The following is a 12829-nucleotide window of genomic DNA, read 5'->3' as shown; positions in this document are numbered from 1 at the left end:
CAGACACGGAATCTTCCGGTGCCTCGATCATGGCCCTCCCAGCCTCCAGAACCGTGAGAAATAAATTTCTAGACCTGGGACAGCAGCTGATGCCTGTAGTCCCAGCACTTCAGGAGACCAAGGTGCGAGGCTCTCTCAAAGCCAGGAGTTCAAGACCAGCCTGGGCAATATAATGAGACCTCATCCCTACAGAAAAATAAATTTTAATTAGCCGGGCGTGGTGAGTGTGGGCCTGTGGTCCCAGCTACTCAGGAGGCTGAGGTGGGAGGATGGCTTGAGCCCAGGAGGTCGAGGCTGCGGTGAGCTGTGAGGGCACCACTGCACTCCAGCCTGGGCGACAGAGCAAGACCATGTCTTAAAAAACAAAAATTTTTAGGCCGGGCGCGGTGGCTCACGCCTGGAAACCCAGCACTTTGGGAGGCCGAGGTGGGTGGATCACGAGGTCAGAAGTTTGAGACCAGCCTGGCCAACATGGCGAAACCCCGACTCTACTAAAAATACAAAAATAAAAATAAAAATACAAAAATTAGCTGGGCGTGGTGGTGCGAGCGTGTAATCCCAGCTACTTGGGAGGCTGAGGCAGGAGAATCATTTGGACCTGGGAGGCGGAGGCTGCAGACACCGGAGATCACACCACCACACTCCAGCCTGGGTGACAGAGGGAGACTCTGTCTCAAAAAAATAAATAAATAAAGACAAGCACTGAGGGAGATTTGAAAAGACACAGACACAGAAGGGAGGGGCTGTGTGAAGACAGAGGCAGACAGCGGAGGGGGCGTGTGCAGCCGAGGACCCAGCGCCGGCCTGCAGGCACCAGACGCCGGAGGGCCTGGGACAGAGCCTCCCTCAGCGTCTCCTGCAGAAACCAGCTCTGCCCAATCTTGGCTCGGACTGTGGGCCCAGAACTGTGATAGAACAAGTCTGTTTGTGTGTGTGTGTTTTGGTTTTAGTTTTGCTTTGTTTTTGTTTGTTTTTTGAGACGGAATCTCGCTCTGTCGCCCAGGCTGGAGTGCAGAAGCCGATCTCGGCTCACTGCAAGCTCCGCCTCCCGGGTTCACGCCATTCTCCTGACTCAGCCTCCCCAGTAGCTGGGACTACAGGCGCCCGCCACCTCGCCCGGCTAGTTTTTGTATTTTTAGTAGAGACAGGGTTTCTCCGTGTTGTCCAGGTTGGTCTTGATCTCCTGACCCCGTGATCCGCCCGCCTCGGCCTTCCAAAGTGCTGGGATTACAGGCATGAGCCACCGAGCCCGGTCTCTGTGTTTTAAGCCCCACAGTTTGTGGTGGTTTGTTGTGGTTTGTGGTGGTTTGTGGTGGTTTGTGGTGGCAGCCCTAGGACCCTCCCACAGAAGGTTGCGGGGAGCCCTGGCGGCTTCACATCCAACCTTCCCCTTTGCAAATTCAGAAACTGAGGCCCAGAGAGACAGCATGACCCAGAACCCACCCTAGGAGGTTAAGGGAAGGAGCCACTGTACAAGTCAGTAAACTGAGACTCAGAGAGGGGAAGGGACCTGGCCGGCCTCACACACAGCAGGCCACGGCAGATGCAAGCCAAGATCCCGTGTCTGCGTTCCCAGCCTGGGAGACTGTCCGAGTCTCCACCACGACCCTGCACCGCAGCCCACGTCACCCGCCGGGACCCTCCACCACGGCCCACGTCAGCCACTGGGACCCTCCACCACGGCCCACGTCAGCCACTGGGACCCTCCACCACGGCCCACGTCAGCCACTGGGACCCTCCACCATGGCCCATGTCAGCCACTGGGACCCTCCACCGCAGCCCACATCACAGTCAGGACCCTCCACCGCGGCCCACGTCACCACCGGGACCCACCTCATAGGCTTTGCCATGGTCCGTATCAATGTCATTTACTTGATATTTTCCTTTTAAATAAACTCCACTTACAAACATAACCACATTTACTTTTTAAAGGAAATTGCAGGAAACAAAACATCTATCAGCAGATGAACGGATAAATCCCGCGGGGTCCATCCACACGCGGGAACGTGACCCAGACATGAAAGGAGGGAGGCTCCGGTACGGGCCACAGCACGCACTGAGGACGCCACGCTCCGTGAGAGACGCCAAACGCGAAAGGCCACACGGCGTGTGATCCCATTTCTATGAAATGTCCAGGACAGGCTGATCCACAGGGGCAGGGAGGGGACGCGTGGGCGCCGGGGCTGGGCAGGGGGTGGAGGGGAGGGACGGCTGAGGGCCGGCGATAAGTTCCCATTTTGCGTGATGGGAGCGTCCTGGAACCAGACACTGGTGAGGGTCACACAACCCTGTGGCTGCACTAAATCCACGGAATTGCACAGCTTAAACAGGTAAGGATTAGGATATGTGAATTATATCTGCATTTTTCAAAATGTGCATGAGAACCAGGCACGATAGCTCACGCCTGTCATCCCAGCACTTTGGGAGGCCGAGGCGGGCAGCTCACCTGAGGTCAGAAGCTCAAAACCAGACTGACCAACGTGGTGAAATCCCGTCTCTACTAAAAGTACAAAATCAGCTGGGCATGTTGGCTTATGCCTGTGATCCCAGCTACTCCGGAGGCTGAGGCAGGAGACTCACTTGAACCCGGGAGGCGGAAGTTGCAGTGAGCCACGATCGCACCATTGCACTGAGGCCTGGGCAACGAGAACAAAACTCCATCTCAAAACAAATTTTAAAAATCATACAAGGAAAAGAGGAAACCATAACTCCCTGGTTTTCCATTAAAATAAACGTATTAAGATGAAAAGTCTCCATTCACACGAGAACCCTAAGGCTTTGCTAAAACAAGTACGTGAAGGTTTGCTGGGCGCTGGGAACCAGGATGTCTGCACCGTCTCAACGTCTGTCTCCCCAGATCACGTTCCAGGGCAGAACGACCAGATGCTGGGGCGAGGGCTGGGGAGGCCGCAGGCAGCACTCAGCCGAAAACGTGCACGGCCTGGCCTGCGAGTGGCTCCCGGGGCGTGCGCTGCGGCGTCCCCGTGCACCTGTCCCCCGATTCCACCAGTCCCCACAGATCTTCCCAATTATAAGGGAAACAAACAGCAGCTTCACCAGGGAGAAACGTCACCTTCACCAAGTACATTCATTTCCCAGGGCTGCCGTGACCAAAGGCCACACACAGGGGCCATAGGAGCTGATCCAGCCGGGAGTCTGAGGTCAAGGTGTGGGCAGGGCCTCGCTCCCTCCGCAGCCCCAGGGGAGGGCCCTTCCTGCCTCTTTCAGTTTCTGGGGGCTCCCGGCGGCCTTGGCTTGTGGCCGTGTTACTCCAGTCTCTGCTTCCTTCTCCGCACAGCTGTCTCCTCGTGTGTTTCTGTGCAAATTTCCCTCCTCTTAGAGGACACAAGCCATTGCATTTAGGCCCCACCCTACTCCAGTAACTCCAGTGTGGCCTCATCTTAACGTCTGCAAAGGCCCTTTTCCGAATAAGGTTCCATTCTGAGGTTGGAGGTGGACCTGAGTTTTGGGGAACACCACTCACCCCAGGACACCAGGTTGTCAGTCTCCAGCACCAGTGTCAGGACAAACCAGCACCGGGCGTCCTCCCGACATGATGGGCTGGAAGACACAGCACCCCCCGTGCTTCCTGCCAAAAACCACCTCAACCGGATCGCAGGCAGACACCAGGCAGATACAAACGGGGACGGCAGCCCAGAGGCCGGCGTGCACTCTTCAACACTCCCGGCTCCCCGGTACGGAACAGCTGCGAGGCTAGAGGCGGTTAAAGAGACAGGACGGACGGGGCACGGTGGCTCACGCCTCTAATCCCAGAACTGTGGGAGGCCGAGGCGGACGGAGAGCTTGAGCTCGGAGTTCAAGAGCAGCCTGGGCAGCGTGGCGAAACCCCGTCTCCACAAAAAAAATACAAAAATGAGCCGGGCGTGGTGGCGCACGCCTGTAATCCCGGCTACTCGGGAGGCTGAGGCAGGAGAATCGCTGGACCCCAGGAGGCGGAGGTTGCAGTGAGCCGAGGTGGTGCCATTGCCCTCCAGCCTGGGTGACAGAGCGAGACTCCCTCGTTAAAAAATAAATAAAAATAAATAAAAATTAGCCGGGCGTGGTGGCGCACACCTGTAATCCCCGCAGCTTGGGAGGCTGAGGTGGGAGGATCGCTTGGACCCAGGAGGCGGAGGCTGCAGTGAGCTGAGACGGGACCAGTGCACTCCAGCCTGGGTGATCCTGAGTGAGGTCCTGTCCCAAAAAAAAAAAAAAAAAAAAAAAGGCAGGATGGCTAAACGCAACGTGGGATGGGAAAATACAGGTTGCTCGCACTGTTGGGAAAATTGGTCACATTTGAATCCACACTGAAAATGCGATCTCAGGATTGTAAGGGTACGTTTCCTGACTTTGTTAATTGTACCACAGCTACGTTAGAGAAGATCCTTGTCCTTAGACTATACACCCTAGCGTGTTTGAGGGTAGAGGGGTATCACGGCTGCAAACTTTCTCAATTGTTCATCAGTAATGACAGTAGTGATCATGGTTTATACGGCGGGAGGCTGAGGCAGGAGAATCGCCTGGACCCGGGAGGCGGAGGGTGTGATGAGCCGAGATCGTGCCACTGCGCTCCAGCCTGGGCAACAAGAGTGAAACTGCGTCTCGATAATGATAATAGTAATTTATACAGACAGAATAAATGAGGCAAGACGTTAATAATCGGCGGATCTAGGTGAATGACACACAGGGACTCTGTAACTTTTCATCGCGATAGAATTTCCAACTTACAAAAACTGCATGGATCCTACTGTTCTTATTTCTTTTATCTAAGGTTGAAACCATTTAAAGGTAAATTTCTTTGATGCCCTGCACCATGCTGACCAGTGCCACCCTCTGCCCCAGCCACAGCCCACATCAGCGCCCCCGGCTGTGGCTTTCCACGGGGGTGAGGGGTGAGTGCTGCCCTGGGGGCGCGGCGGAAACCTGGGACACTGTGGGCCGTCGTCACCAGGCGGGGCAGCCGGCGCTACAGGACGGGGGGCCTCACAATGACACCAAACTGTCCCCAGGGCCTCGCAGCGTCCTCCAGGCAGCGTGTGGGGAAAACCTTCCGTGGCTGCCACGCCTCCAGCCTAACTCCACCTGCCCCGTAACGCCAGAGGCCCGCGCGCTTCCGTGTGCTGCTTTTTTATGGTGGTAAAACACACGTAACATACAGTTTAGGGTTTTAACCGTCTTGGAGTGCAGGGTTCAGTGGCACTCAGTGCATTCCCGGAGCTGTGCAGCCACCACCGTCTCTCCGGAACGTCCACATCTTCCCAGATTCAAACTCCGACCCCGTCACTCACTCCTCGTCCCCTCCCCAGCCCCGTCCTACTTTCTGCCTCTGTGAATCTGATGGCTCTGGGGACCTCCGATGGTGGAATTGCACAGAGCTTGTCCTTCTGTGTCTGGAGTCTCACTGAGGGAGGCGTCCTCAGGGTCTGTCCATGCCGTGGCCTGGGTCAGAGCCTCATTCCTTTTCTTGGCTGCGTCGTATTTCAGCGTGTGTATAGCCACGTCATGGCCTGGTCATATTTCAGCGTGTGAATGGCCACGCCATGGCCTGTTCGTATTTCAGCGTGTGGGTGCCACGCCGTGGCCTGTTAGTATTTCAGTGTGTGACTGGCCACGCCGTGGACTGGTTGTATTTCAGCATGTGGATGGCCACGCGTGTTGATCCACTCATCCATCAACAGACACCTGGGCTGTTTCCACCTTTGGGCTGTTGGGAGTTGTGCTGCCGTGGCCGTGAGTGTACAAAGATCCCTTCAAGTCCCCGCTCTCCATTTCTGGGGGGCGTGTATCCAAGAAGTGAAATTGCTGCGTCATATGGTAATTCTGTTTAACTTTTTGGCATTTTTTGTTTGTTTGTTTTGAGACACAGTCTCATTTGGTCGCCCAGGCTGCAGTGCAGTGACGTGATCTCGGCTCACGGAAACCTCCACCTCCCGGATTCAAGCGATTCTCCCGCCTCAGCCTCCCGAGTAGCTGTGATGACAGTTGCCCGCCATCACACCCGGCTAATGTTTGTATTTTTAGTAGAGATGGGGTTTCACCATGTTGACCAGGCTGATCTCAAGCTCCTAACCTCAGGTGATCCACCCGCCTCGGCCTCCCAAAGTGCTGGGGTTACAGGAGTGAGCCTCTGTGCCTGGCAGCATTGTTTTAATGCACGTTGCACGTAACGGATGTTCATACACGTGGGACTAAAACAGCCGTTGGCAACGTTAAAAGCCGCATCGTCCGCCTGACTCTGGCTGTGGTGTGGGAGCTGCAGAATCATAGCATCTGCCCTGTCTGTGGCTGCTGCAGGAATGGCGGCCTTTGTGGGGGCCTCTGTGCTTCCCGGAGAGCGCACCCTACACAGTCACAGGCCAAAACACGTTTCAAGTTACTAGGAATGGCCGCCATTGCGTTTCTCCGTTTCGTTGCCGTTGAAGCATCGTACTGACGGGGGGAGTCCATGTGCGGGTGGGCGCCACAGGCACACTTGGGTTTCATTTCAGGAGTGAAGGGTCACAAAGTGCTTGCTATAAACAGTGGCAGTTGATCGGCAGGACGGCCACATGCAGCTTCAGCTGGTGGATCTCAGACCTGAGCGTGAGTCACCCGGAGGACTCGCAAAACGCAGATCCCCGGGCCGCCCCCCCGAGTCTCTGACCCAGCAGGTCTGGGGTGGGGCCTGGGAATCAGCATTTGCAACAGGTTCCCAGAAGCCGCTGGTCTTTAAGCCAATTTGGTGGCCCCATTCCCCTCCATGAGTGAAGCGTTTGCCATTTCCAGCCATTGGGGGGAGGGAGAACGGCCGGAGTCTCTCACGAAGAGCCCAGGAAGGGACGACCTCTGCTCCCAGCGGACGTGGCCGGGTCCCGGCGATGTCGGGAGCTGTGGTCACCATCTTCTGACCCTGAAGGTCGCCAAGCCAGCGTGCTGAGGACGGCAGCACAGAAAGACGGCAGAGGCTGTGGTCACACCACCCTGAAAACGCCCGATGCCGTCCGGCCTCGGAAGCTGAGAAGGGTCGGGCCTGGCTGGTACTTGGATGGGAGAAGGACAGAAACAACCCAGGTTTGGGTTCTTTGTTCTCAGAAACAAAACTCAGGTTTTGTTTCTGAGGCAGGGTCTTGCTCTGTCACCCAGGCTGGAGGGCAGTGGCACGACCTTGGCTGACTGCAGCCTCGAATTCTGAGGCTCACATGATCCTCCTGCCTCAGCCTCCCACGTAGCCAGGACCACAGGTGTGCACCACCCTGCCTGGCTAATGTTTTTTCTTTTTTGGTGGAGACAGGGTTTCACCACGCTGCCCAGGCTGGTCTCAAACTCCTGGGTTCAAGTGATCCTGCCACCTTGGTCTTCCAAAATACCGGGATTACAGGCGTGAGCCACCGTGCCCGGCCAGAACCCAGATCTTCAGGGATGCTGTCAAGCCATGGGATTCATCCACCGTGTCAACTGGCCACAACTGAACCCTCGCCTTCAAGGAAAAGTTGCATTTGGAGCTGAACCATCTCAACTCTAGTCACCCTCTCACAATTCCCTGCACGTCCCAGCGTAGGGCGCCCACGATGCGGGAAGGATGAAGTGTCATTTCGCCGACCGTGTCCCAGTTTGCGTCCATCCCCTGCCGGGCCTGGGCTCCGTGCACCAGGAGCAGAGTCGGACACACACAGGAAACTCTCCCTGAAGCGCTCACGAGATGAGGTGCATGAGGGCACCACAGACAGCAGGACGACCTGACACGCGGGACTTTTGTGTGCGGACGAGCCCAGCGCCAAAAAGGTATGTGTGGGAGGAACGCGGGGTCAGTGTCCACAGACCTTGGCACGGACTCTGGCCTCTCCACAAGACAATCCCTGCGTCTTTCTCAACAGAGACCCATTTTGCTCAGGTCTACGCCTTCAGGTGAGGCTCGAGGATCAGGCATGAAGATTCATCCAGACGAGCCGTCCAGCAGGGCAGCTGCTTCCCGCCTGGGGCCACTTAAGTTTAAAGTCAGGTAAGATTAACTTAGCACCGAAGCACAGGCCACACCTCAAGGCCCAGCTGCTCACGTGACTCGCGGCAGCCACGCTGGACGGTGCAGACACGGACGATTCTGCTGGGCAGTGCCGGGCTGGGCTCATGAGAACCACGGCAAAGTCGGCGGGGGATTCCCAGGAACGATGTCCCCATTCACAAAAGAGCCCCACAGAGACAGGGGACCCTGTTCTGCCGAACCAGAGCCACCGCCTTTCAGCCAGGGGAGGAACTGACCCGAGACCAGCGGCGGCCCCCGGGAAGCACGGTCTCCTGTGGCTGCCTGAACAGATCCCCACAAACAGGGCTTAAGACCACAGAAACGGGCCAGATGCGCTGGCTCACGCCTGTAACCCCAGCACTTTGGGAGGCCGAGGCGGGCGGATCACCTGAGGTCAGGAGCTCAAGACCAGCCTGGCCAACAGGGTGAAACCCCATCTAAAAATAAAACTAAAAATACAAACAAAATCAGCCGGGCGTGATGACGCGTGCCTGTAATCCCAGCTACTGGGGAGACTGAGGCAGGAGAATTGCTTGAACCCGGAAGGCAGAGGTTGCAGTGAGCTGAGATTGCACCATTGCACTCCAGCCTGGACCACAAGAGCAAAACTCTGTCTCAAAGAAAAAAAAGAAAAGACCACAGAAATCCACAGAAATGCTTCCTCACACAGGCCTCGGGGCCGGAAGCCCATCCCCTCCGGAGGCAGCAGGGGAGGGCCCGTCCTGCCTCTCCCCGCGCGGGTGGCGGCCAGGGCTCCCCAGCATCCTTGGCCCGTGGCCCCGTCGCTCGTCTCTGCCTCCCTCGTCCCGTCCCGTGTCCTTCTCTCTGCGCCTTCACGCGGCTTCTCGTCAGGACAGCGGTCACCGGGTCAGGGTGACCTGAATCCAACGTGACCTCGTTTAATGACACCTGCAGAGAGCCTGTTTCCACAGAAGGCCTCATTCTGGGGTTCCAGGTTGGCAAGAATTTCGCGGGGATAACAATGATCTGCAGCCGGGACAAAGTCACTGAGCCGCCGACCCCGGGTTCTTCTCCAGGTCCCTTTGGTGCCCGGCAGCTCCAAGTCAGGTCTGTGGTGACGGCCCCGAAGGCCTCACCAGTGCTGTGACCCAGGGGAGGCTCTCGGGCAGCTCTTTGACCCGCTGTGCCGCAGCCGCCTCATCTGTAAAATGGGTGGACGTCCCAGGGCTGTGGGGAGAATGGAACCCGGGGCTCCACGGAACTCTGAGCACCGCGCAGGACTCAGCGCCCGAGGCCCTGCATTTGCAACGATGCTGCCCATGGTGCTCGGACGCGGGGCCCACACCACTGCCGGTCCAGCGTCCAACTTCTCACCCACACACCGGGATCGCTGCAGGGTTCTGTGGGGGTTCTGTGATGCCTGGTGAGTGGCCCAGCCCATCCACTCCCTCTTACTGCTGTCACCAATTACCACAAATTGAGTGGCTCGAAACAACACAAGCTAATCCGCTTAGGTTTAGAGGTCAGAAGTCTAAAATCAAGGTGTGGGCGGAGTTGGTCCCTCATCTGCTCTGCCTTTCCCAGCGTTCCGAGGCACCCACATCCCTCCGCTGGGGGCTCCTTCCTCCCCGTTTGCAGCCTCTTCCGGTCTCTCTCCGACTCTCACCCCCCGCTGCGAGGACACCGGGCCCCCAAATCATCCCGTCTCAGGGTCCTTCACTCGATCCTACCGGCAGGTCCCCTGTCGCTGTGTGAGGGGCACCTTTGCAGAATCCGAGGGCTGGATGTGGACACGGGGGCTGTTGCTGTACCTCACACCAGTGCGTACATGATGCGTGCTCTCAGAATGTTGTCTGGCTCCCACAGCAGGACCTTCAGCCCCGGGTTCTGGTCCTGCTTTTCACTGCATAACCTCAGACACAGCTCTGCCTCTCTGTGCCTCAGTTTCCCTCAGCGCACAGGGACCCTCCAGCGTGGAAAAGCCCCGAGGGCCTGAGCCACGGGCCGCAGCCCCCAGCTGATGGGGCTTGGCTCTCCTCCTCCTCAACTCAGGTTTCCCTGTGACCAGGAGGGACTGGCTGTCCCTGTGCCCGCCATGACATAGGTGACGGGGGACGGGGCTCCCGGGGGACAGTACTGGCGGCTGAGGCCGGTCAAGCTCCCTGGGGTTGGGGCCCCTCGTCCATGAGCAACTCCTCTGGGCTCCAACAGGTTCATTGTCCACTTCTCCCCTCACCTAGGTCCCCTGGCCTGGGCCACCGCCATCCGTCGCAGCCTCCTCCCGCGTCTCTGCTGCCTTCCAGACCCTCCTCCTCCCTCAGCGCCACTTCCGCAAGGCCCCCGGGGCCTTCAAAACTGCACACTCTGCACTGTCCTCCTACTTAAAACCACCCCTGCTCCTCGCCACAGCCCACAGAGAGTCCTCCCTCTCCAGCTCTGGCCTTGCGGCTCTCCTTGGGGTGACATACACGCGCCAGGTCGGCTCCTACTGTGCCTTTCCACCTGCTGTGTCCCGCCCAGAACTCTGTCTGCAATCCCCACGGCTTCCGGCCTTTGCACCTGCTGTGTCCTGCCCAGAACTCTGTCTGCAATCCCAACAGCCGCGGCTTCCACGGCTCAGCTTCAACGTCGCCTCCTGGGAGTGGATCCCGGGGAGGAGGAAGCGGGTTCAGGGAGGAGGAAGCGGGTCCCGGGGAGGAGGAAGCGGGTCCAGGGAGGCAGAAGCCGGTTGTACGCCGCAGGCCGAGGGCTCCTGAGGCTGACAATCCCAGGCCCCCAGACCACACGTGAGGAGGGGAGGTTTCACAGCCAGCTTCTGGGGGCTCCCGCAGGTTTTGTTGGGCCCTGGCTTGAGACCCCGTGGCCCCCACCTCTGCCTCTGTCTCCTCACGGCCTGCTCCTCTGTGCGTCTGAGTCTAAATTTCCTTCTCCTTACAAAGACCCACCCTGATCCAGCCAGGCCTCATCTTAACGAGATTACATCCACAAGGACCCCATTTCCAAATAAGGTCAGACTCCTATGGTACATGAATTGTAGGAGGACCCCACTCAGCTCAGCGTAGGGGGAGGACCCCACTGAACCCAGCGTAGGGGGAGGGATCCCCACTCAACCCAGCGTAGGGGGAGGGATCCCCACTCAACCCGGCGTCGGGGAAGGGATCCCCACTCAACCCAGCGTAGGGGGAGGGATCCCCACTCAACCCGGCGTCGGGGGAGGGATCCCCACTGAACTCAGCGTAAGGGAAGGACCCCACTGAACCCAGCTTAGGGGGAGGGATCCCCACTGAACTCAGCCTAAGGGAAAGACCCCAATGAACCCAGTGTAGGGGGAAGGACCCCACTGAACTCAGTGTAGGGGGGAGGACCCCACTGAACTCAGTGTAGGAGGAGGGACCCTAATGAACCCAGCGTAGGGGAAGGACACCACTGAACCCAGGGTAGGAGGAGGGACCCCACTGAACCCAGCATAGGGGGAGGGACCCCACTGAACTCAGCGTCCAGAAAAACAAAGACACAACCCAATGGGAACACAGGCTAATGGTCCTGGCTGCAGAGGCCAGCTGGGAGCGGGGAGCACTGCCCCACCAGCAGGGGCGTGCGGGAATGGCCGATCATTTTCCCAGACACCGTAATGACTGCAGCTGTAGGACAGCCGCTCTCTCAAAAGGCGGGGGACTATGCAAGGCCCTGTCACCCCTGCAGGTGACTTCACAGGGTTTATCAAAAACCACAGAGAGGGCAGACCCGTCAGCAGAGGTGAAGGTTACAGTCCTAGATGGAGGCGCGCTGTGTCCACGCGCCCGCCTTCCCCGTGTGTTTGAAAAGGTTCATTTATCCTAAGATCCAGGATAAATAAACAAAGGCCGCTTCTTTGGCCACCCTGGAAGTCCCTGCAGCCTCCCATCTGGAATCCTGGGGTCTGTCCCGGCGCCAGCCCCCTTCCAAACACCCCTTCCCGCACCCCCCCCCCCGCAGGCCAGGGTCTGGGGCCCCGTCTGTCGTCCGTGAACAGCTGTCCAGGGGGCTCCGGCGGCAGAGACACCCCGGCCGCTCGCCGCTCTGGGCCTTGTCCGCCCAATGGGGGGGTGCACCCGCGCATGCGCGCCCCTCCCCCGCCGGCCTCTCCCCGCCCCTCCCCACGTGACGCCGTGGGAACCCGGACCCCAGCGCCTCCGGGTGGGGGCGGCCGCCGGGCGCCGGCTGGAGATGGGGGTCCGGGGTGGCGGGAGAGCAGGAAGGATGGGGAGGGGGCACCTGGCTCGCGGGGTCCGGGGGTCCCGGAGGAAAGGGTGGGGGAGGGGAGGCCGCCGCGCACGGGCTCCCGGCGGGGGGGTGGGGGGGACTCACCCGCACGACGTAGGAGACCCCAGGCCCCAGGACCCTGGCGTCGGGGTGTAGCCAGCCGTGCGCGGGCTTGTGGATGAAGCTGCCCTTCCGGATCCACTCGGCGGCGGCGGCGGCGTCCCCGGACCCGGCCGCCCCCCGCGCGCCCCGCGGCCCCCGCGCCCCCGCGCCCCGACAGCGGCTGAGCGCGGGCAGGGGACAGGGCGTCGCGCAGCGGGGCTCGCAGGCGCCCAGGACAGCGGCCGCCAGCGCCGGGACGCCCCCCGGGCTCGCCGGCTCGGACTGGGGGTCTGCGCCCCCCGAGGCCCCAGCCGCCCGCGCCGCCGCCGGGCCGCGACCCAGGAAGCCGCCCGGGGCCGCGAACTTCCACTGCGGCATTCGGGGCAGCAGCGCGCAGAAGGTGGTGGGCGCCTCGGGCTCGGGGGGCGCGGGGGGCGCCGGGGGCGCGCGCCCGCCCGGACCCTGCGTCATGGCCGCGGCCGCCCGACGGAGCCCGACCGGGCGCTGCGCCTGGCGCGGAGGAGG

General features: G+C 59.6%; 1 protein-coding gene across 3 annotated transcripts in view; it reads right to left on the bottom strand.

The window, feature by feature from the left end:
* Window positions 1–12807, bottom strand: part of SHC2 (SHC adaptor protein 2) — a 41402-nt gene extending 28595 nt beyond the window's left edge. For 2 of the 3 annotated variants that reach the window (XR_012093290.1, XM_073017200.1), the window contains exon 1: window positions 12308–12805. Coding sequence is in view for 1 of the 3 variants with exons in the window: in XM_073017200.1 (XP_072873301.1) it covers window positions 12308–12775 (468 nt within the window). In the remaining 2 variants the exon portion in view is untranslated. Of the gene's footprint in view, window positions 1–12307 lie in introns of all 3 variants that reach the window. The other variant, XR_012093291.1, reaches the window with a different exon arrangement.
* Window positions 12808–12829: the final 22 nt, after the last annotated feature.

This window comes from Chlorocebus sabaeus, chromosome 6, assembly GCF_047675955.1.
Source record: "Chlorocebus sabaeus isolate Y175 chromosome 6, mChlSab1.0.hap1, whole genome shotgun sequence".
In the NCBI taxonomy this organism is placed as follows: domain Eukaryota; kingdom Metazoa; phylum Chordata; class Mammalia; order Primates; family Cercopithecidae; genus Chlorocebus; species Chlorocebus sabaeus.
Note: the sequence above shows the minus strand (reverse complement) of the source record. Positions and strands in the feature narration are given on the sequence as shown.